At 36.7% G+C, this 23,729-nt stretch overlaps 1 protein-coding gene and 1 pseudogene across 19 annotated transcripts in view; both read right to left on the reverse strand.

The window, feature by feature from the left end:
* The window catches only part of CEP128 (centrosomal protein 128), a 478,907-nt gene that overhangs the window by 206,688 nt on the left and 248,490 nt on the right, over positions 1 to 23,729 (reverse strand). Inside the window, exon 19 of one of the 19 annotated variants that reach the window (XM_008271964.5) lies at positions 20,960 to 21,107. The exons of the other annotated variants lie outside the window; for them this stretch is intronic. Within the exon in view, the coding sequence (XP_008270186.3) occupies positions 21,064 to 21,107 (44 nt within the window). The 3' untranslated portion in view covers positions 20,960 to 21,063. Of the gene's footprint in view, positions 1 to 20,959; positions 21,108 to 23,729 lie in introns of those variants that run through there. 19 annotated transcript variants of the gene reach the window in all.
* On the reverse strand, positions 11,776 to 13,511 carry LOC149120126 (heterogeneous nuclear ribonucleoprotein C pseudogene; annotated as a pseudogene).

Consider the following 23,729-nt stretch of genomic DNA (forward strand, 5'->3'; position numbering starts at 1 on the left):
ACTGTGAAACAGCAGTTACCTATTTAACCAAAGTGTCAAAAAATTTTAGGCACACACAGAAAGTTATATTGTTGAAGAAAAAAAAAACCCTAACTCTATACACAGATGATTCAGTTTTTTAAAATCAATGATCTTATACGCAATGCCGTATTTCCCTCCAGTAACTCAATCAATCGGTAACCACAAATTTTCTTGAGCTCTTACTCTTCATCAAACATTGCCCTATTAAAGTATGGGATGAAAGCAAAGACACTTAGAAAGTTTTAAGTAAGATAATTTTAAACATTGATAAATGCAATGAAAATTCATGAAAACGCAGAAGCAAGTTGGAGTTACTGAAGAAAGCTGCTCTGACACTGAAGCTAAGAATGACAGAAAGAAGGAATATTCCAGGTGAAAAGGTTTTCAAACAGAAGGAACAAGTACAAATGATACAAAGAAAAGTAAGACTGACTGAAGGGAAATCGTTAAGAAAGGGACAAAGAAGTGAGAGGAAGTCACTGGAAACTTTACAGGGGATGCCTTGATCTTTTTATGCGACATTCACATATGGTGTGATCTGAGTCAATTATTTAACATCTTTGTACCCATTTATTTATCTGCGAAATAGGGTTAGTAATAGCTCACATAGCTGTGGTAAGGACAAAATAAGTTAACACTTTAGTACACGGAATAGTACTTGGCACAGTAAATTATGAAATATGTGTTAACCATTATTTTATTAGCATTAATATTATGCATAGTAGCATTATCCTTATCTGCAGAGTGTACATTCTAAAACATTCAGTAGATGCCTAAAGCCACAGCTAGTACTGAATCCTATACTGTGTGTGCTACTTTTTTCCTATACATCCTTGCCTATGACAAATTTTAATTTATAAATTAAGCACAGAAAGAGAACAATCACTAACAATAAAATAACTATTTATAATAATATGATCAGTACAAGTTATTTAAAATTTATGGATCGTTTATTTTTGGAATTTTTTACTTAATATTTTTGACCATAACTAAAACCACAGAAAGCCTAACTACAAGTAAGTGGGTACTACTGTATATCACCACCAGCCAAAGATAATCACTATGGCAAGCAGATGAATTAAACGATAGCATGAATGTAAGAGTGGATACAAGGAGTCCAGCTAGCTAGGAGGCCACTGTAACACTGTCCAGACAAGAAAATGAATTAGAACCAAGAGTACTCAATGAGACAGATTTGGAATACAGTTTAGAAGTACAGATAACAGAACTATTTTATGAATATGCTCATTAGCCACTTTATATCTGCTTAGGAGAACTATTTAGACCTTTTCCCCATTTTTGATTGGTTTCTTTGTTATGTCATCAATGAGACAGGAAACAAAATACCTTAAGAAAGGCAAGGTTAATTGCAAAAGAGTCAAATTTTGTATGTCATAGTGGTTCACAAAATTCGCAAGCGCCTAAAGGCCAAGACTCACTTTCAATGATACTTGTGCCTTGCACAGTGACAGGAAGAATTGCAATTCAGATATTATAAAGGATATATAAAAATACTAAGAATAAAACGCTCAAAGCAAGAAGTGCCATTACTTCCAATTCAGAGAGAAGGCTTTAACATTTAAAGCTCATTTCCTACAGAGATTAACTAAATTTTACTTCAAGGGTCAATTCAAATCAGCTGGCACAGCTCCCTGGGTGAGTGACTGGAGGGGGACGCTGAAGGTGTATCTGACCCTGAAAAACTTAGTAATGTCTGTTATGAGCATCAGAAATGGAGAACAGTGACTTCTGTGACAGGGTACCATCCCCAAGAAAGTTCATATATTTTAAAAATATAAATAAAACATATTTTAATTTATATATTTTGAAAATTAATTAAAAACTATTTTTAAAGTAAATGGTTGATTTTCGAAAAAAAAGAAAACCTCAGAGTATACCCTTAACATCACAGCATGATCAAAGAAAACTCAAGGCCCCGGATTCTTCCAAAACAACTGTTTTGTGCTACTAGCAGCATCAGAATATTAGGCTTTTTAAAAATTTTTTTAACTTTTATTTAATGAATATAAATTTCCAAAGTACAGCTTATGGATTACAATGGCTTCCCCCCGCCATAACTTCCCTCCCACCCGCAACCCTCCCCTTTCCCGCTCCCTCTCCCCTTCCATTCACATCAAGATTCATTTTCAATTCTCTTTATACACAGAAGATCAGTTTAGCATATATTAAGTAAAGGTTTCAACAGTTTGCACCCACACAGAAACACAAAGTGAAAAATACTGTTTGAGTACTGGTTATAGCATTAAATCACAATGTACAGCACATTAAGGACAGAGATCCTACATGGGGAGTAAGTGCACAGTGACTCCTGTTGTTGACTTAACAAATTGACACTCATGTTTATGGCGTCAGTAATCACCCTAGGCTCTTGTCATGAGTTGCCAAGGCTATGGAAGCCTTTCGAGTTCACCGACTCTGATCATATTTAGACAAGGTCGTAGTCAAAGTAGAAGTTCTCTCCTCCCTTCAGAGAAAGGTACCTCCTTCTTTGATGACCTGTTCTATCCACTGGGATCTCACTCGCGGAGATCTTTCATTTAGGTCTTTTTTTTTTTTTTTTTTTTTTTGCCAGAGTGTCTTGTAGGCTAAAGGGATCATTATGTAGCTTAGTAAGTTATTTCATATGCACCTTCTTAGAGTCTTCATCATTTCCATGTAATTTAATAAGATGGTGAACCTATTTCTCTTCAATGTAGTTGAGGGTACGAATCAGGCTGGAATAATATCACCGAGTCTTACATAATCAGTAGCAACGACTTTACTAGCATAAATTAAAGTCTACACAAATTATCAAAGCAAACTCATTAACTCTAGTATAGAAATGATTTCACATTAGTTGGTACTATATCACCTTCTTGTTTCTAACAGAAGGAAAGTTACATAATAACTGCTTCTAAATACTACTAAAAATGTGCTGAATCAAAAAAAAAAATGTAGGGAAAGTGTTGTGGTGTAACAGGTAAAGACAGTGCCTTCAACAGTGGCATCCCATATGGCTACCAGTTCGTATCCCAGCTGCTCCACTATTCATCCAGCTCCCTGCTGATGGCCTGGGAAAAGCAACATGTGTCCATGTGTTTGGACCCCTGCCAACACACTTGAGAAACATGGGTGAAGATCCTAGCTCCTGGTTTCAGTCTGGCCCAACCCTGGCTGTTGGGGACATCAAGGAAGTGAAACAGCTGACAGCAGATCTGTGTGTGTGTGTGTGTGTGTGTGTGTGTCCCTCTCTCTAACTCTTTCACATAAATATTTTTTTTAAAACTGTAGACAACTAGTTTCAATGATGAACCCAATAGACTCAATAAATATATGGCAGCAAAAAAGACAATAATATGGGCAATACAATGATATGGCTAACATGTAAGTAATCATTTCATATTATATACACAATACAAATAAGAATTTTACCTCTCAATATTTTCAGAAATTGAAGGGATAGAGGGCAGCACGGTGGCTCAGTGAGTTAAACCTCAGCTTATGACACTGGAATCCCATATCAGACCATCAGCTCAAGTCCTGACTATACCATTTCTGATTCAGCTCCCTGCTAATGTGCCTGGGGAACAAACAGAAGATGATCTAAGTACCTAGGACCCTGCCACCCACATGGGAGAACTGGGTGGAGTTCTGGGCCCCTGGCTTCAGTCTGACCCAGCCGCAGCTGTTATGGCTATTTAAGGAGTTGAACCAATGGATGGAAGAGTGTTATCTTTCTCCTTCTCTCTCTCCCCCTATAACTCCCTTCTTCTTTCCCTCCATCCCTTCTCTCTGTCATTCTGCCTTTCAAATAAATCCCTTCTAAAAATCTCATTAAAAAGAAAGAAGTTGAAGGATTAAGAATGAGAATTCTAAACACAGAACATCCAGTTCAAGAAAAAGCAGAACCAACCTTTCCAAATGACAAACTTAGTTTAACACAATCTTGCAGTGATACCAAGAACTCTCTTTTAATTTAGAAAAGGAAAACAAAATGAACCCTGAAAGTCCCCACTCTGCACAGCCTACAATGTGGTCAAGAGCACAAATCTGCCAAGACTCAACTTATAAAGGAGGGAGAGCCAAGTCCCACTAATTAAAGCCAAAGAGGAAGGAAAGACATGAGGCATGCAATCAAGTAAGGCACAGGCATAAACAAAGAGAAATAGGAGCAAGGGCTGGGCATCAGCAATGGATTGCTTGCACACATCCTTGTTGCCTTCTGAGTGTGTGCTGATTTCTCCACTATCACAGATGGTTTCCTCTTTCTACATGGGATATGGCCTCTGACAACATGCTATGTATCATTTCAGTCCTGTGACCAAGATGTAAAGAGAGATTCTCTCTTTTACACTGAGTTTGAAATTTTCAGTCAAGAGGAATTCAGAATAGCCTTGACTGGAACACAATTCTCAGAGCAGTCCCTGAGGTGAGGAGGAGTGAGGGACCAGGCCAGATCAGACCAGGTTACATAATTGATCACGTGAACAAGGAAACGTTATTGAGAAGAAAAAAAGAGACAGAACTGGAAAGTCACAACAATTAGCATCTAGTACAAATGGGCAACATTAGCAGATGAAACAGATGAGTGAGAAGATAAAGTCAGGAAGATTTTAGGGGGCAGTTGTGGCGATACAGACATTAAAAACAAATAAATGTTTTCAACAAATATTTACTATGACTCCACCACAGCAAGGGTCACTGGCCTTAAGGGATTTACAGTCTAATGGAAAAGACAGACAACTTATAAGTAAATACATGAGTTTATATGCAAATACAATGACAACATTCAGGAGTAAATTAATATTAAGGTTGCAATGATGGGAACACAAGAAAGGACCAACTCAGGGTGATACAGCAGTTTCTCTGAGGTGACATTTAAACTGAGACCCCAAAGAGGAGGAGCACAAAGTCATGTGCAGGGGATTACGGAAGCAGAAGGTAGAGGTAAAATAGGTATGAAGGTCATGAAGCAGTAATCAGTTTGGCATATAAGTGGAGAACAAAAGGAAGACCAGCATCAAGGTGTGTCTAAAACTTCATGCTCAAGTTAAGAAGGGACACGGATGAAACCAGAGAGTAGTAAAGAGCTAAATCCAGAGGGATGTTGTGAATCATAGAAAAGAACATGAACGTAGGGAGGGAGCTTGCTGCTCAAGTCTAGGAAAAGATTTTTTTAAAAAAGTGGAAAAAGTGAAGTCTCAGAGAAGAGTTAGGGAAAAAACAGCAGAGGAAACACTACACAAATTGGAGGGACACAGGGGACCTACATGGAGGGCAAGGACACACACAACTTAGGACCCCAGCAGCCAAGAGCCTCTGCAGCAGCGTTGGAGTGAGGTTCTAGACTGCAGCAGCACAAGACACTGGTGAAAAAGCTGCAGGAAGAGCCTAGAGAGATCTGGCTTGGAGCCTTGTGAGGTACAGTGTACCCACCAAACTAGAGGAGAAAAAACAAAGGGGCACGACTTCTCTCTCGCTGATCACCCAGCAAAGGTATCCTGTAACAAGCTGACAGAGAGCAGGTGCCATTTTGGACTTATGTAACAGCTGCACCAGCTTGTGTCCAGGCCAAGCAACCAGCCAAGCAAATACTCCTGAGTCTGGTGGGGAGGATAGGGGGATAGGCACTTGGGACTGTGGGAGGCTTGTGACCCAGGACTGTGAATAATATTGAGGCTGCGTGGAAGGACTCAGGGTGTGGCAGGACATTGGGCAGTTGTGTGGGAATCTCCACACGATCAGGGCTCCCTGGTTACCAGTGAGGGACACTGCTGGGGAATCTATATACTGAGGACTGCACAGATTCTTCGTGTGGTCTTTGGGGCAGAGTGGACAAATAGTATACTCACCAGGGCTAGCATCCAGGCACTGATCTCCTTCAAGGAGAGGAACTCAGCTGAGTCTACACCAACAGGCAAGATAAAAATAAAAAAAAAAAAAAAAAGGAGATTTACCATGCCAAACCTAGGTGTGTCACCTCAGACACATCCTTCACCCTGGAGCACTGAACAGAGCTACCTGGCCACACCCAACACAGGCCTCTAGATATTCACTGAAAGCAGACACTCCATTAATCCACTCACAAATAGTCTAAAGATAAAAGCCACACAGCAAAAAAAAAAAGGAAACCAATGAGTATCTCCACAAATAACAAATGCATCAATTCAAGAAACAAGAATAAGGAAGACAATATGACACCCACAAAAAAGAACACAATACTAGATTGTGAAGATGATGAGATTGAAGAAATGTCAGAAATGGAATTCAAAAAATTCATCATAGGATTACTTAGAAGTAATTAGAAGCAAATGAACAAACTAATGAAAACCATATATGACATGAAAGAAATTTTCACCCACAAAATTGAGATCTTAAAGACAAATCAAAATGAAATCTTGTCAATAAAGAACTCAATAAAACAAATAAAAAAATACTGTGGAAAGCCTTAACAACAGAATCAGCGAAGCAGAAAAAAGAATACCTGACATAGAAGACAAAGCACAGGAAATTACACAGTCAGACCAAACACAAGAAGAAGAAATTAGAAAACTTTTTAAAAAACACTGTTAGGAACCTACAGGTTACTATCAAATGACCCAATATACGGGTTATAGGAGTTCCTGAAGGTGTGGAAAGGAAGAAAGGAGAAGGCCTTTTTAGTGAAATAATAACAGAAAATTTCCCCAATTTGGAGAAAGAAAGGGACATGCAAGTACAGGGAGCATATAGAACCCTTAACAGACATGACCACACAATATCTTCACCATAGCACATTAATCAAACTCTGCACAGTAAAATATAAAGAGAAGATTCTAAAATGTACATGAGAGAAATGCCAGCATACTTTCAGAGGCTCTCCAATTAGACTCACAGCAGACTTATCATCAGAAACCATACAGGCTAGAAGAGACTGGTGAGATATAGTTCAAGTCTTAAAAGAAAAGAACTTTCAACCCAGAATACTATACCCTGCAAAGCTCTCATTTATGATCAAAGGTGAATAAAGACCTCTCATGATGAACAGAAACTGAAAGAATTTGTCACCACCCATCCAGCCCTGCAGAAGATGCTTAAGGATGTGCTGCACAAAGAAACATAGAAACATGGTCATCACTATGGAAGAAGGTAAAGGAAGGAAATCTCCAAAGAAAAAAGCAAAGGAATCCAAAGTAAAAGATAGGAATATGTATGGAAAAATGGCAGGGCAAAGTCGTAACTCATCAATAGTCACCTTGAATATAAATGGACTCAACTCTCCAGTTAAAAAACATAGACTGGCCAAATGGATTACAAAACAAAACTTGTCAATTTGCTGCCTACAAGAAACATATCTTCCCAACAAAGATGCACAGAGTTTGAAAGTAAAAGGATGGAAAAAGATACTCCATGCTAACAGAAACCAAAATAGAGCTGGTTTAACTATCCTAATATCAGACAAAATACACTTTAACACAAAAACTGTTAAAAGACAAAGAAGAGCACTATGTAATGTTTAAAGGATCAATTCAAGAGGAAGATTTAACTATTATAAATGTATATATAACTAATTACAGGGTACCTTGCTATTTAAAAGAAATATTAAGGGATCTAAGGGGAGACATAGACTCTAACACAATACTAATGGAGGATTTCAACACCCCACATTCAGCAACTGACAGATCAACCAGATAGAAAATCAGCATGGATAGAGCAAAGTTAATCAACACTATAGACCAAATGAACCCAATAGGTATCTATAGAACTTTTCATCCTACAGTTGATGAATCAAAATGGTTCTCACCAGTGCATGGAAACTGCTCTAGGATTGAGCACATGTTAGGCCATAAAACAAGCCTCAGCAAATACAAAAAAAAAAAAATTTGAAATCATACCAATACAGATTCTTGGACCACAATGCAGTGAAGCCAGAAACCAACAACTCCAGAACGTATACAAACACATGGAGACTGAACAACATGCTCCTGAATGAACAGGGGGCCATAGAAGACTGGATAAAAAGAAAGTATGGGATATGTACACTATGGAATACTACACAGCAGTAAAAAAAAATGAAATCCAGCCATTTGCAACAAAAGGGATAAATCTTCAAATCATCATACTTAGGGAAACAATCCTGTCCCAAAGGAACAAATACCATATGTTCTCCCTGATCTGTGATAAGTATTAGCACACCTAAAAGGAAATCTGTAGAAGTGAAATTGACACTTGGAGAAGCAAGGACTTGAATAGCACTTGTCTTAACTGTCAAGGAACAGGTGTGGTTTTTTTTTTTTTTTATGTATTATGGGACTGGGAATGGGAGAGGGAGGAGTAAGTAGGGTGAGAGTGGGGGTGGGGGGCAGGTAGGGTGGGAAGAATCACTATATTCTTAAAGTTGTACTTATGAAATCTGTACTCGTTAAATAAAAGGTTTCTCTGAAAAAAAAAAAAGAAAAGAACTTGACTTATTTTTCCTAAGTACACGGGGTACTAAAGGATTGGGAACTATCCTAAGCTACTAAGTGGTGAATGTCAGCAAGAGGCCATAGTTTAAGGTGAGTAAGGATCAGAGTCATATTGTGCACATCCAGCCACACTACATTCCATGAACAACTCTCTTCCTCATTACCCAGGAAGCTATAGCTTTGTTCCTTTAGCTCTATGAATTTCAACTTCCAAACTACTAAGTCAGGAATAAAAATATCTATCTGAAGTGAAGGATAGTCCGGAAAATTGTTAATGTGTCTAACACAATGCTTTGAATATAGTAGGCTCCAAGGAAATAATAGGTCCATTTTCATTTACTTCTTGTGTAGCTAATAAAAATTCTTCTAAAATCATTAGGAGATGCTAAACTTTAAAAAAATACAATGTGAATCAAACACCTTACTCTAGGCAATGAAAACAAAGTGCCTAAGCAATGAGCAATATAAACAACACAGTGTGAATGAAAAATAACCTTGAGCTGATCAAAATATCCCTCTATACTATAACCAAAAACCTGTGTACTCCAAAGAAGGAACTTCAAATATCCAAGTTCTCTGCCATAAAATACACGTCACAGACAAAATATAGATACAAAGGTAAATAAATGCGCTTGAAATGTTCTTCCCTCTGAGTTTCCCAAATTATCTTTATCCACTATCCAGGTGGATAAATGTGTTATTCTCTACTTTAAAAAATATATAGAAAATCAGAAAAGTGAAAGAAACTACTCAATTCATAATCATATATCTTTGATTAGATTCTTATATATTATACTGTGGCTATAAACCATCTATTTTGTGAGATGATTGTAAGTAATTTTTAGATGTAAAGTACACTTTTCATAAATAGAATGAATATATAAGGTTCAGTTTACATTCAATATCTTGGACCTCCTCAAGAGTTCTCAACAATTCTGCAATCAAATTACAGATGATTCTCCCATGAAAAGAATGATAGGACAGAATGATGGCCAATAGAAAAGATCCAGTCCATGAGCATGCATGGCTCGTGAGTATATGAAATATGCTTGGTTGGAATTGAATAAAAGGCTAAGATACAGTAGAGTTTGAAGGCTCATTAAGGAAAAAGAATGTAAAATATTACAATAAATTTTCATATTGATTACAGGTTGAGGTGAACTTAGGATTTGATAGGTTATATAAATATATTAAACTAACTTCAGATTTTTCATCTTTTATAGTGTGGCTATAAGAAAATTTAAAATTATACATGTAGCTCACTTTAGTGTCTCCCATTATGATTCTTTTGAAAACTATCTAGTGGGGCACATGTTGTGGCACAGCAAGTTAAGGTACTACCAGCAGTAACAGTATACCATATTGAGTGCCATTTTGCATCCTGGCTGTTCTGCTTCCATTATAGCTCCCTGCTAATTTGCCTGGGAAAGCAGAGGAAAATGCCTCAAGTACTTGGGCTCCTGTTATCCTGTGGGAGACTCGAATGAAGTTCTCAGCTCGTTGCCTCGCAATGGCCCAGCCATTTGAGAAATGAAACAGCAAATGGATGACCTCTTTCTTTCTGTCTCCCCTTCTCTCTCTGTCACTTTGCCTTTCAAATAAATAAAATAAATCTCTTTTTAAAAAAAGAAAATCATACTAATTATTTTGTGTCACTGGTTCTTGAACACTGAAGTGATTCCAGAAACTCACAAAATACGCTAGAACCACATTCTAAGAGTGTAATCAACATAAGATTATATAGTATTTACTCTTTGGTGTACAAAATACATATATATACACACAAAACATGTCACACACATTTGTGAAACAAACATGTCACATACATGTGTGTTAATATTGTCCATTGTCAGTTCAAGCACGGAAAATAATGAGCTACATGAAATATTTAATAGTTATGAAAGAGAAATTTCCTATATGAAACACATATTTGAATGTTTTCACTTTCAAATACTTTAGTTACTGAAACAGGAATATCACCCTTGCCATTTTTACTGGGTTCCCAACTAACAAGCAAAAAGAGAGAAGAGAGAAGGAGGAAAAGGAAATCATTCCATCATTTGGCAATAGACAGGTCATATTCCTTCTAAACAGTACAAACAATATTGGTAAGGTGAGCAAAAGATTTTGTCAATCCTTGAAGGGAACATGAGTCAAACTACTACAAAAAGAAATTAAGGTATCCACTATCTGACAATGATAATTTTAAAGAATGTGTGAAACTCACACAAATGTCATGAATCAGGATCAAACCTGCTTTTCCTCTTACTCAAATCATAGAAAGACCCTTTGAAGAACTCAGATGCTAGAATCTTTTTCAGGCTTGAGACAACAGAACTGTTTTAATCCATGCTTAAATCTAGGATTTTCAAACTGTCTTACTACCTAACTTAATTGCCCCTATAAGAAGTGAAAAAAACTTTGATCCATAAATTATGGAGGGAAATCGAGCATAATAATGAAATAGTGTCCAAAAACTGATACCCTTTTTGCATTAAAATATACAGGGCTAATTATGATTTTAGCACTTGTTTTTGTCCTTGCTTTGTTCGTTGGCCAAACTTAAACACTTCTCATCTCCTTCAATGAAAAGTGGCACTATTATGTTCCTGGAAGCATGGGCAGGGTTCCTCAAAGCCTAATTTTAAGGCCTTAATTGGCTGAGGCATTGGGAGACCATACAAAGCCCACTTCACAGAGAGGGGCAAGACTGCCAGGTCACTTGAGAACAGACGAAGAGCTAACTGGAAGCTATTGCTGAAATCTTACACAGTGTTCTGGGAAGTTTTGCCAAACAGTAATGGAATGAAACACCATCCATCATCATAATACAGAACGCAAAGGAGTTGAAGTTAGCTTGCAGAAAACAGAACAATTTGAACACAAAAATGGTTATCTGCACTTAATAATTGAATATCATAAAAAGCCTGAACAACTTTTATGGAGATTGGATACCATGACTGGTACTGTGATGTGCTCCTGTCAGTTTCAAATCTATTGTTTTATCTCCTTATAACCTCTAAGTTCCAAGAATCATGTGTTCATAACTTAAGAAGGTTGCTACTTAGTAACATCTTTTGTTCATTTGGTACTATTTAACCCCCAGTCTACTTTTCCATTTGCAAAGATGAAAACTAATTCACTCATCCATGTATCCATTTATCAATCCAACACTGTGGTGTATTATGTGACAATGACACTTCAGACACAGAATAAAACTGTTGTGTTCCACAAGCAAGCCAATACTTAATAATGCATACATATAACTCAACATGTATACATTATAAGGACAGATAATTTGGAATAATTTTATTTTTTTCTCCAAATTCCTGGTTTAATAAGGACTTGTTTATTTTGAGAAAAAGGTCACAACATCAGGCTGTTCACAAAAATAACCCACAGTATCAACTTTAGAAAACAAATATTAAGACTATTACACTACTTTTTTTTCTAGATGATGCATCTGACATGCCAACTCTCATTCACAAAAATACATTGTTACAGTTGTGTTGAACAGCCCCACACAGCACTGTATGTGGAGCAGCACATACTTCTAACTCAAAGCCGCTCGCCGCTTGCAGATGCTACTCAACTAAATGAGATGGCTTTTGCAGTTAGGGAAGCAACTACTGAGCTCATGAATGGGAAGAACTGTACTCCCTGCATTAACAAGAGATTATTTTGGAGACAGCTGAAAAAAACCATACATCCTTTTTATTGCTAAATCATAAAGAGGTATCAAAATTAAAAGCAAAAATTACAGGGCAAGACTTAACAAAACTACTAGGAGCATCAAAGGAAGTGAAAATGGGACTAGGCGCAGGGCAATAGGAATTAATGAACATGGGAAGGACAAGGATGGGGCGAACAGTGAGCACGTGCTGAAGATACCAGGGGAGAGGATCTGGTGAAAATGTTGATCTTAGACAAGCGCCTAGGTAAAGAAATCATGGGATAAGATTCCTAAACCCCACTATGTGCTGAAGAGTCATCCTCTCCTTCCTCAGCCTCTTTTTCATCATCCTTGGTCAACTCCAGCTGGTCATCCCCCATCTTCATTATCATCATCATCATCCAGTAGGTCCCCTCCTCAGCAGAGTCATCTGCACCCCCCTCAGACTCCATCTTCTAGTCTCCTCTTTCTTCAGGGAGCTGCAGCTCTGCTCCTCTTCTGACTTACCATTCTTCATCTCTACTCCTTGTTTGCTCTGCTCCTTTTCAATTTATTCCAGGCTTTCCTGCAGAGAATCCACTTTTTGTTTCATGTGGGTCAACTCCTTCTTAATGGCCTGGAGGTCATCTCCTTCCAACTTTCCAGACTTGGAAGAAGATCCTCGCTGTCCACTCTTCGAATTGAAACCACTTTTCCCCTTCTTGAGGTGTTTCCTGATACACGCTGGCGTTTGGAGGGCACTACAGCCCGGGGAATAGGAGGAGGAGGAGGAGGAGGAACGCGTGCTGGGTAGCTGTACATCCTGTCATAATAATCCCGTTGAAAGCCATAGTCCAAGTCAAAAGAGGAGCCGTACATCTCCGCTGCAGTTCGTTTCACACCTGCTTTTCCTCAGTTCACTTTTGGCTCTGCAGCCAGATTCATATCTAACACCTGGCTGGCCAGCAATCATTCTGCCATCCTCTCCTGCTACTACAGCTCAGGCATTTCTCTCATTAACACACTGAACAAAGGCAAAACCCTTGTGGACAGAGCAGCCCACAGTTTTGCCATGCTTCGAGAAGATTGCCTCTACATCAGACTTCTTGACCACAAGAGTGTTGAGATTCCCAATGAATACACAGGAGTTCATGGAGTGAGGATCTGTCTTGTTGGTAACATTGCTTGCCATTGCATTTGATGCTAGGTTCTTCACAAAGCTGAAAAATGTAGCTGAAGATCAAAAAAATCTCACTCAAGCAAAGTTCCATTAACTTATAAATTTCAAGTGATTTGTAACCAGGAGGGGGAGGGAGAAGAGATTGGATTCTGAATCTCCCACTCCAGAGTTCTATGTGGAGAGGCCGACCACTGCTCAAAGTAGGCAACAAGGCCACCTGGAATAATTTTAAACAACTTAATTCCTTTATCATCAACTCTAATCACTAGTGTCAGGTATCTAAATCAAAAAAGAGGCTACCTTTTACTCATAAAATTTACATGTCAATTTGTTAAGTCAACAACAGGAGTCACTGTGCACTTACTCCTCATGTAGGATCTTTGTCCTTAGTGTGCTGTACATTGAGATTTAATGCTATAACTAGTACTCAAACAGTATTTTTCACTTTATGTTTCTGTGTGGGAGCAAACTGTTGAAATCTTTACTTAATGTATGCTAAACTGATCTTCTGTATATAAAGAGAATCGAAAATGAAAAAAAAATTTACGATTATACAGAAAAAGTTAAAGATCCAAAATTAACCCATAAATAATGTAAAATATTTTATATTCACATTAACAATAAAGACACATCATGAAAAAAGATACTGAATGACATTTTACATATTTGTGGTTAACAGTGAGGCCTTACAACTGACTTTGATATACCATTTAATTTCAACCAAAAGTTCAGAAACTCTTCCTAAAATTTCAATAGGATACTTATAAATTAAAAAAAAAGTGCACTGAGAAGCTTAATGCCTTCACCCCACATCCACCCAAGACTGCTCCCCATGCGATCATCCTTTATGACTGTGTACTTTAACTCCCCTATCCTCCTTGTTTACCCTCATTACTTTACTTAACAACTATTTATTAAGCACCTACTGTACGTCAGTTTCTGAAGACAAAAATACTTAAGGCACCTGTTATTAAATTCTGCTTCCACCTGCCTCTATTACACACCAATAGGGGTTTTGTTGCTTGGTTAGTTTTGTCTCTTGGCCATTGGAATGCAATTCTTAACTTTAGCTTACCTCATTCTTATTTTTCCAAGGCTTCTTAGTACAGAAAATTTACGCCTCCTTTACCACTATTATCTATTCCAGAACACAAGTCCCCTTATTTCAAATTATACCCATCAAGAATGACCCACAATTGATGAAAATTCAATGTACAAGCAGGAAATGTTCTGATTCCAAGAATTATAACATGCTGAAATTTGATACAAGAACTTCATATTAGTCAGAGAATATGTAACTCACAAAGCTAAAACCTCAGAGGAAAATCTTCTGGAGAAAATATGCAGAAAAAAAGAACAGAAAATCTTAAATGATATTAATTTCAAATAATTAAATGGAATGGTCAGATATTGGTATGGTTCAGATACGTTTGCAACTCTCTTAGAAACTGAATAGGGCAAAAGAGATCTGAAAAGGCTTGTTATTCCCCAAAACAACTCTTCCTCAGTAAACGCTCTAACCATTCACTTATTCCATTGCATCCCCTGGAATAAGAAAGGAAAAGAAGTAAAATGAGGTACTATCCAGAAACATAAAAATAAGATTCTTTAAGATTCTCCTTTAAGATTCTTCTTGTAGGCAACCACCACACAGCTCCTATTTTCTCACATAATTTCCAAATCCCCCCAAATGGAGGCGCCTCCTTTTTCCCCTGAGGTTCAGAAACCAATATGCTTCACCTATCTTCTATTACCAATACACCCCAGATGAATCTGATTTCACCAAGGCACATGGGAGGTTACAACATTTCATTGGTAGAGAAACTTCCTACTACCACAAAGCACAAAGGAAATGTTATCTTCATGAGGGCTCCTATAACCTACAATATATATTCCCTCAGGGCATTTATAGCATTTCATAATCTCAAGAGACAGAAGGAAAGATTCCTTCAGAGGTTATTTTGCAAGGAACAAATCTGCATTTAAAAAAAAAACACCAAAAAAACAAACAAACAAACAAACAATTACACAAAGAACTATAGCCATTCCACTGCCCTTACGTAAAACATATGGTCACACTGTATAATAATTTTCACAGCTCTATAGGTAAATTTTTGTATAAATCTTTATCTAACCTGAATTAGAACTTTAAATTACCTAAGAGCAAACAGTGTATCTCTTTCACATATAGAATTCAATGGAACATCACACACTCCAAAAACACGAATAAGTCCTCAGAGGTAATGAGTTACTTTTGGCTTGCCCACAGACTGCCTGAGCAAGACAAGTACTTTCAATGGCACAAAATGAACCTGAGGAAAAAAAAAAAAGTAAACCATACAGCCAAATGTGTTTTATATGGCCATGGATCTCATTAAAGCTTTTGTCCAGGTAGGAATATGAATAAATGGATATTACAAAGAGAATAAGCAAGAAAGAAATGAGTATAGATTAATTACTACTCAACTATAAAAGAAAAATAGACTTAAAACCAAGAAGAAGGAAGGCAAATAAAATATTTGAGAACTAGAAATTTTCAAAGCAGGGAGAGTACACTTCGTGGTGTTCCTGGAAGAAAATTCACTTGACAAAAAGCTGCATAAAATTGCAAATGAAAAATAAACTAGACATTAGAATGGAACTAAAGCTGTGGAAAAGTAATGAGAAGCTTAGTCATGAACATGGTTATGGAGGTATGGAGATTGAAAGAATCCATGCAATGCCTCTGTGAAGGAGTTCAGATTGGCTTACATGGAGACACGTACCTGAAGTCAAATAACATTTATGTCTTGTCCAACACCAACCTTACACCAGGATTTACACAAAAATAAGATTATAGTCCAACCTGGGTATGTGTGTGTGGAGGGGAGTCATAGAAGTTAAGCAGCAAGGCATTTTAGAATAAGATGAAATACAGGTCAATTTACAGTAAAATGAAAATAAAATCAATAAGTAAATATAAAATTCCTGTGTACAGAAGCCTCAGCAGGAAATACAGACATCCATCCTGGTTCATTCCAGGTGTCAGAGGCAGCTACTTGGGGGTGGAAAGAACAAATTTTTAAGCAACCATTTGCCAGAAAATACATTTTAAATGATTGCTCCACAGATCAGAAAACAGAGGAGGAAAAAACACACAGGTATGTATTTCTTTGCAAACAGTGGTAAAAGCATTAATACTGAATTCATACCTGTGGCAGAAAAATATTCAAAGTTATTAATTATGAACTCCCAATGTATTTAACTAAAGCTTTATTCTCTCTCTTAATAGTTGAGTTTATTTCTCTCTGAATTAAAAGGACAAAACATGGTAATTTTTAGATTTGTATAGAAAATCATAATAAATGTATATGCACATATAATTATTCCAGAACAGTATAAATATACTAGGATCTGGTTGCATTTTCAAACTGGAATTTAACTGCATATTAAGTAGTTACTTTTATTGTCTTTCAACTGTAATTTTGGGCATACGCTGCCACCAACATTAAGCCAAAGAATCTTCAAGTGAATTCTGTTTCCTGTCAATTAAACCCATCACTGAGAGCACATAACTTGTGTTCTTGATTACTCTTGAATGCTTATAGCAGGTTCCATTCCAGTCCCAAGATGGGCTGATTTTACTTTGGAAGAAAAAGATACTTTTATTTTTCCTGTATGGTTCTTCAAATATATCTTCAAACTAAATTTACATGAAAAATCTTTGCTTAAAAATAGATCGTTCATGAAACTGCATTTGCATCTCCTCTCCTCCCTCACCAAACACCATTACAATAAACTGATTTAGTGAAATACTATGAGGACTGGTGTGTTCAGGGAGTATCTCAGGAGACATATTACACCAGTAGTCATTTTCTCTTCCTTGTACTATCCTTAAAATGATCTTAACCTCAGCATGAACAATGAGGCAAATATTAAAAAGTACCCAACAGAGGCCTCCTTGATATTGAAGAACAAGAGACAGATACCTTATTGGAGTATATCCATTAAATAGGCAATCTCATAACACCTGAAAAGCAAGAGTGGTCCCATACTGAAGTAACAATTTACCATTTCAGACTAAGAAAAAATAAGAGAACTTCTTTATTCTTAATAATTAGTATTTCCTTCCTACTAAATTATTCCATATAAGATGTCTCCCCTTCCAAATACATTTGAAGAAAGGAGAAAGGAATCCTTCCAACTGCCATAGACATTTTAGTTTCTCGTAGCCTCACAGTTTCAAAGAATTCTTAGGTCCCAGCTGTATTTCAGATCTCTTTGCCCAAGATCAAAGTGTTTCTCTGTTAAAGTACGTTGGATTATTCTACACTTGGAACACAAGAAGGTAGAGAGAGATGTTAACCTTAGGGCAACTGCTATAATATTGTCAGACATAGTTGAAGTCCTAGTGGGAGATATGACTGTTTTAAAGGTGAAAACGAAGAAGAAACTATGAAACATAAAATCAGATATACGTATTCTGACCCCAATAACCTTTGAAAGCTTTTCAGAGAGCCATATTTCTCATAACCACAAAAGTGTAAGTTACAGACTGAAAAGTTCTTGAAAATACAAAGGAATTCATAAAGTTAATGGAAAATGGAATTAGTTCATTTTTGTATAAAAAAAGGTTTGAAATCCATGAGTAGTTTTTTCATTATACATTTTCTATAAACTTTAAAAAAAAATCTCATAGCTGTTGCATGGAGTTTATGTACATGACTATGCAATCTAATTGGTAGTCCTAAAAACTACAGTGTTAATCAGCATCAATTTTTTTAAAGCTCTACTTATATTAAAAGATAGACAGAGAGAGAGAGGGAGAGACAAAAAGAGAAAGACTGAGAGATATCTTACATCCACTGGTTCACCCCCAAGATGGTCATAATGGATGGGACTAGGCCAGGCCAAAGCCAAGAGCCAGGAGATTATCTCGGTCTCTCAGATGGATGGCAGGGGCCCAAGTACTTGGGCCATCATCTGCTGCTTTTCCAGGCCACCAGCAGGGAGCTGAACTGAAAGTGGGGCAGCCAGGACATGAATGAGTGCCCAAACGTGATGCCGACACATCAAGTGATGGCTTTACACACTACACTACAACGCTGGCCCCAATCAGTCTGAATTTTAAGAACACAACAGAAAGGTAATTGGGTAACTGATTAGGAGGTAGTTAATATTTTCATGGTGAAGGTATTTATGAGAACAGGCATGCTCTTAGTTTCCTGTTAATGGTAGAAAAAGGTTGTATACCAAAACATTAGAATTACTTCATTAACTGGGTCTTCAGACTTATTTTCCAGTGAATTATTCAAGAAATTAGTATACTATCAGATACTAAAACAACATGAAAGAAAATATTAGAAACAGTCTAGGAGGCCAAGCATTTGGTCTAGGGGTTAAGACACCCTCATCCCAGAAGTGTCTGAGTTACAGATACAACTTGGCTCTCAAGTCCAGCATCCTGTTGATGTGTACCTTGGGAATTAATAGGTGATGGTTCAAGTAGTTGGATGCTTGCTAACAATGTGAGAGATCTGGATTGAGTTCCTAGCTTCTAGCTTCAATTTGGCTCTGCTGGGCCAATTGCAAGCATTTAGGGAGTGATGTAGTGGGTCAAATCTCCCCCCCCCCAAATAAGTAAAAATAAATAAATATTACCACAAAAATTACTACAGCACTTACCAAAAATATGAGTTAATATCTAACGATAAAATTTTTCTTTCTGAATAAGCATTTCTTCTGGTTTAATCATATGACAGCCAAAATGACTCAGTTAGGTGATAAATGTACACAAGTTTGAGTTTCATAAAACCATTTCCCATCAAGAAATCACTTTCTAATCTTGCAGAAATAAGTTATACCTCTTACCTCTCAGCCTCAGCTACCACAACTATAAAGTGGGATTAACACTCTCACAAAGTTGTTTAAAGATTAAGTGAGATAGGGGCCCGCACTGTGGTGTAGAGGGTAAAGCCACCACCTGCAGTTCTGGCATTCCATATGGGTGCTGGTTCGAGTCCCGGCTGCTCCTCTTCCAATCCAGCTCTCTGCTATGGCTTGGGAAAGCAGTAGAAAATGGCCCATGTCCTTGGGCCCCTGCACCCATGTGGAAGACTTGGAGGAAACTCCTGGCTCCTGACTTCAGATCAGCGCAGCTCTGGCCATTACAGCCAACTGGGGAATGAACCAGCAGATGGAAGACCTCTCTCTCCCTCTCTCTCTGCCTCTCCTTCTCTCTGTGTAACTTGGACTTCCAAATAAATTAATCTTTAAAAAAAAAGATTAAGTGAGACAATTCATAGAAAATCTGCATATTTCCAAGCCCTCGAGAAATATTGCGCTACTTCCTTCCCTCAAGGAGAAAAAGTGAACAGGTGAACAAAAAAATTTAACATCACTTGTAATTAGCAACTTTTTCAAGGTTTACATTGCTATCCTCTATTTTAAATACCCACAATCCAAGATCAATAAGTTTCAATAGGAAAAAAAGCAAATCTATAGTCTCATGATTAATGCGATGAACTGCTTATCAGATCTAGGAGGGAGGATATTTGTATTAAGTCTCTCCAAATGCTAGTAGAGAGAATTTAAAGGACTTTACTTTGAAAAGATAAATAGGAGAAGGAATCTCTTACTATCAGGTATCCTCATTTCAAAAGACAAAGTGAAAACAGCTAAACTAATAAAGTATATTATCAGAATAATTTGTTGGGATAATTCAGAGCTTTTGTCCAATAATTCATATTTGGTCTTTTGACTTGAGGGAGAAATAAGAATGGATCACTACTTATGTTTCTCTTTACCTGGCAGAACAGGGCGAGGTGTCTCACGTGGAGGCAAAAAGGAAATGAAACTTTTGCTGAAGATACCATAATAGATGGGAAAAAGAGGTAATAGGCTAAATCTGTACTACACATTTATCCCTCTATCCTATCCATCCATACAACTGTGAACTTTCCATACACCCACCCATACAGCTATTAAATATGTTTAAGTATGTTTATAATGAAAATTTGTATTTGAGTATAAAGCTTGGTTCCAGATATAACAGCAAAATAAGAATCTATAAAAACAAGGTATTAAACCCAATATAAAATACGTATGTGCAAATATCTAGAGGAAACAGCAATAGATACTTGCAGAAAGTTTATGTGATTATAATCAAAAGTTTTAATACCAATAGAGTAGTAAAAGGAAAAATTTCCACTAGAAAGTATGATTTTTTTAAAAGGGTACAATTTACATAGGAAAACAGGGCAAAACATGATGAAGTTCCTTCTAACACCATGAACATTATTTGTTCAGGTGTAGGAAAATCACTCAAGGTTTCTGAGCCAGGAAGTCAAGGAAACAAAGCTGTAATGAAGATTCATCTTGCAGAACTGATTAGAACAGCAATGTGTTGTAGTGTGTATGTGTGCTTGGTTTGGTTTGTCTAATAAAACACTGTTAGCTAGAAGTCAATTGTGGGTGTGTTACAGGTAATCTATTACAAAAAAATTAAAAAATATAAAACCAAAGTTTGAATTATGTCCTTTGTGTGTTAATTTGAGCATATTCAAGGATACTACTTTAACATGTCAACTCTTACCAAATACTTTATTAAACAGCAGAGAAACGGTTAAGAACCAGTTAACTGGAGCCTAGGAAACAGAGTGACCTTGAAAACACCCACAGGAGTGCGCTGCCTGGGAAAGTCATCGGTCTTGGGCTCTAGCAGTCACAGGGGTGAAGACCAGTCCAGAGGAAGGCAGGGCCTACAGGTTAAGATGATCTTGCAATTAAGAAGCTTCTGCAATCCGTGTAGGTACGAAGTAATAAAGAGCTAAATAAGACAGAGGTGATGTAATGGTTAATTTTATGTGTCAACCTAATGGGCCAGAGATATTCATTCAATTAAGCATTATTTTGGATGTGCCTGTGAGGATATGTCTAGATGAAACAACACTGGAATCAGCAGACTAACTATAACAGACTGCCCTCCCCAGTATGAGTGGGCCTCACAAAATCACGGAAAGCACGCATGGTGAAAAAATGCTGAGTAAAGAATTTGCTCTTTCTGACTATCTTCAAGCCGGGGCATCAATATCCTGCCTTCAAACTGGAACTCAGGCTGAAAGTTGACACCATTACCAGTCCTGGTTCTCTCAGGCCTTTGAACTTGGACCGGAACTATACTATCAGCTCCCTTGGGTTTTCCATTTACTGCTTTCTGAATCTTGGGAATTCCCAACCTCCATCACATAATAAACAATTCCCTGCAATATACAAGTGTACTTTAAAATAGTTCACAGAAAGTGAAATTAAAAGGTAAGTTTATTTTGGTGCAAAAAAAAAATCCTTGAAATTCATTAATACAATGGGTCTTCCAAATTTCATGCAAATAGCATATTATAAAAAAAGTATGCAAGGATTTCAAAACTTTCTTGCACCAAAATAAACTTATCTTTTAATTTCACTTTCCACAAACTTTGACATTTCACCATTCAAATACACACAAACGTAGTATAAATATACATATATATTTTTTATAATTCACACAAAGGCATACATCCTATTAGGAGAGAGGAATAACTATGTGAGAAAAAAACAAGGAAGACTTTGTAAAATCAGTAACTGTAGTGCACAAGGAAGTGGGATAATGTAGTCATTCTTTTATATCATAAGTGTAAGAATAGGTACTGAATGCTCTCAGGAAACATTAAAATTAATAAATTAAGGAAGTTTCCCAAGAGCTTAAATGGGTGTTTCATAGTTCAGGCAATATAGGCTTTATATATAATATGTTATCATCCTCTATTTAAAAATATTTTCCTTTTACATTTCATGACAAGTATATAATTGTATTTGCAACCACATCTGGCATCTAAATCATTCTCAATCCCAATGTCATCAACAATTAAGAAGAATCACATCAAATATTTAAGAATTCAGTCATTAATTAAAGTTTGGTGCTACGGAAGGTACACTAATTACCAGAAAATTTAGTCTCTAATAGCAGAGAATATTTTATTAAATTTATTCAGTATATAGAATTAGACAAATCTATCCTTTTTGCTTATACTTTAACTTCCTTATCTTATCATGTTCCAGGCAGGGTCTTTGCACTTCAGCCTGTCACAAACAGTGTTCTTCCTACAGGAATAGCTCCGCCCACCACGATTCACCTGGCCACCACCACTTTCAAAGGAAACCCTGACCTCAGTGTCTCCCTTTCTCCACTGAAGTCAGATCCTCCAAATGCTCTTTCATCCACATAGACTGTTACAACCAGGGTTAAATTTCTCTAGAGGACACAGTAAGGACAGTATCTACACCAAATAAAATTGTACTGTTTTATTTAAATTCAGAAGAAAAAATGGATTTAACAATGAATATATAAAAATACACTTAGCATAGATAATATATATCTTCATACTAATATGTTCAAAAATTTTAATACTTTTACCAAAGAAGGATCCCGGGGGAAAAAAAAAAGCCTCTGGACTATTAAAGTCATAATGAAGCCCTGGTCTTTCTACTAAGGAATAAAATCCCGAGTTTTGTTTTTCAAGTTGGATGAGAATATCTACTTGAGAATTAAATAATAAAATACCTAAAAACTTGAACAGTATCTGACAAACTGTTACAACTTTTGGCTATTATTAGTGTCTACAACAGTAATTAGAAACACTCTTTGTTATATTACTTGAAGATCTATATAATACATTCTTCTTGAGTACAGTTTTCAAAATAAGCTTGGTTCTTTTAAAGAGTTTTTACTGTCCCTTTAAGATGAGCATGTAATCCAATGTATCCCTCATCTTAGATATCAGAAAAATCAGAGATAAATAATAAACTAAAATAACTCCCTCAAGGTACCTGAAAAACTGTCTCTCTCACCTATTTATTTTCTGTTACTTTATTTTAAAAGTTCCATTTATATGCATTTTGATACCACATTATCATGCACAATAGAAGAAAAGTTTTGAAAATATGACCATATATGATAAAAGGCCTTACAACAGTCTAAGCTATTCTAAGAACTACCTATATTTCGAGTACACTCAAGATCCATGTAAATTATCTGCATTTTCTGCATATTTAAATAAGTACCCAATACATACATATAAGGAAAATACATTCATTCTGAAAAATATCAAATTTCATATATTTTAAGAATTGTCTACTGGATTTTAAGGGTACTTTCAGTAAACTAAAAATCATTCATGTATATTCTCAACTTTTTGACAAATGTTCAAAGATGGGCATACTTACCCAAAGAGGTTCAAGCAAGCTGGAGAATTATTTGATATACAAGGAATCAAGTAGCAGAGAAACCATTACCAGTTGCTAATTTCGAGATCTGTGGATGGATTCCTGTGGATACTGCCTTCAAATAATGCAAATTTCATGTTATAGTTCCACAGGTTAAAGATCTGAAAGGTCTCCATGGGCTGAAGTCAAA

Source organism: Oryctolagus cuniculus, chromosome 20, assembly GCF_051225735.1.
Source record: "Oryctolagus cuniculus isolate XC-2025 breed Fujian yellow rabbit chromosome 20, ASM5122573v1, whole genome shotgun sequence".
Taxonomy (NCBI): Eukaryota; Metazoa; Chordata; class Mammalia; order Lagomorpha; family Leporidae; genus Oryctolagus; species Oryctolagus cuniculus.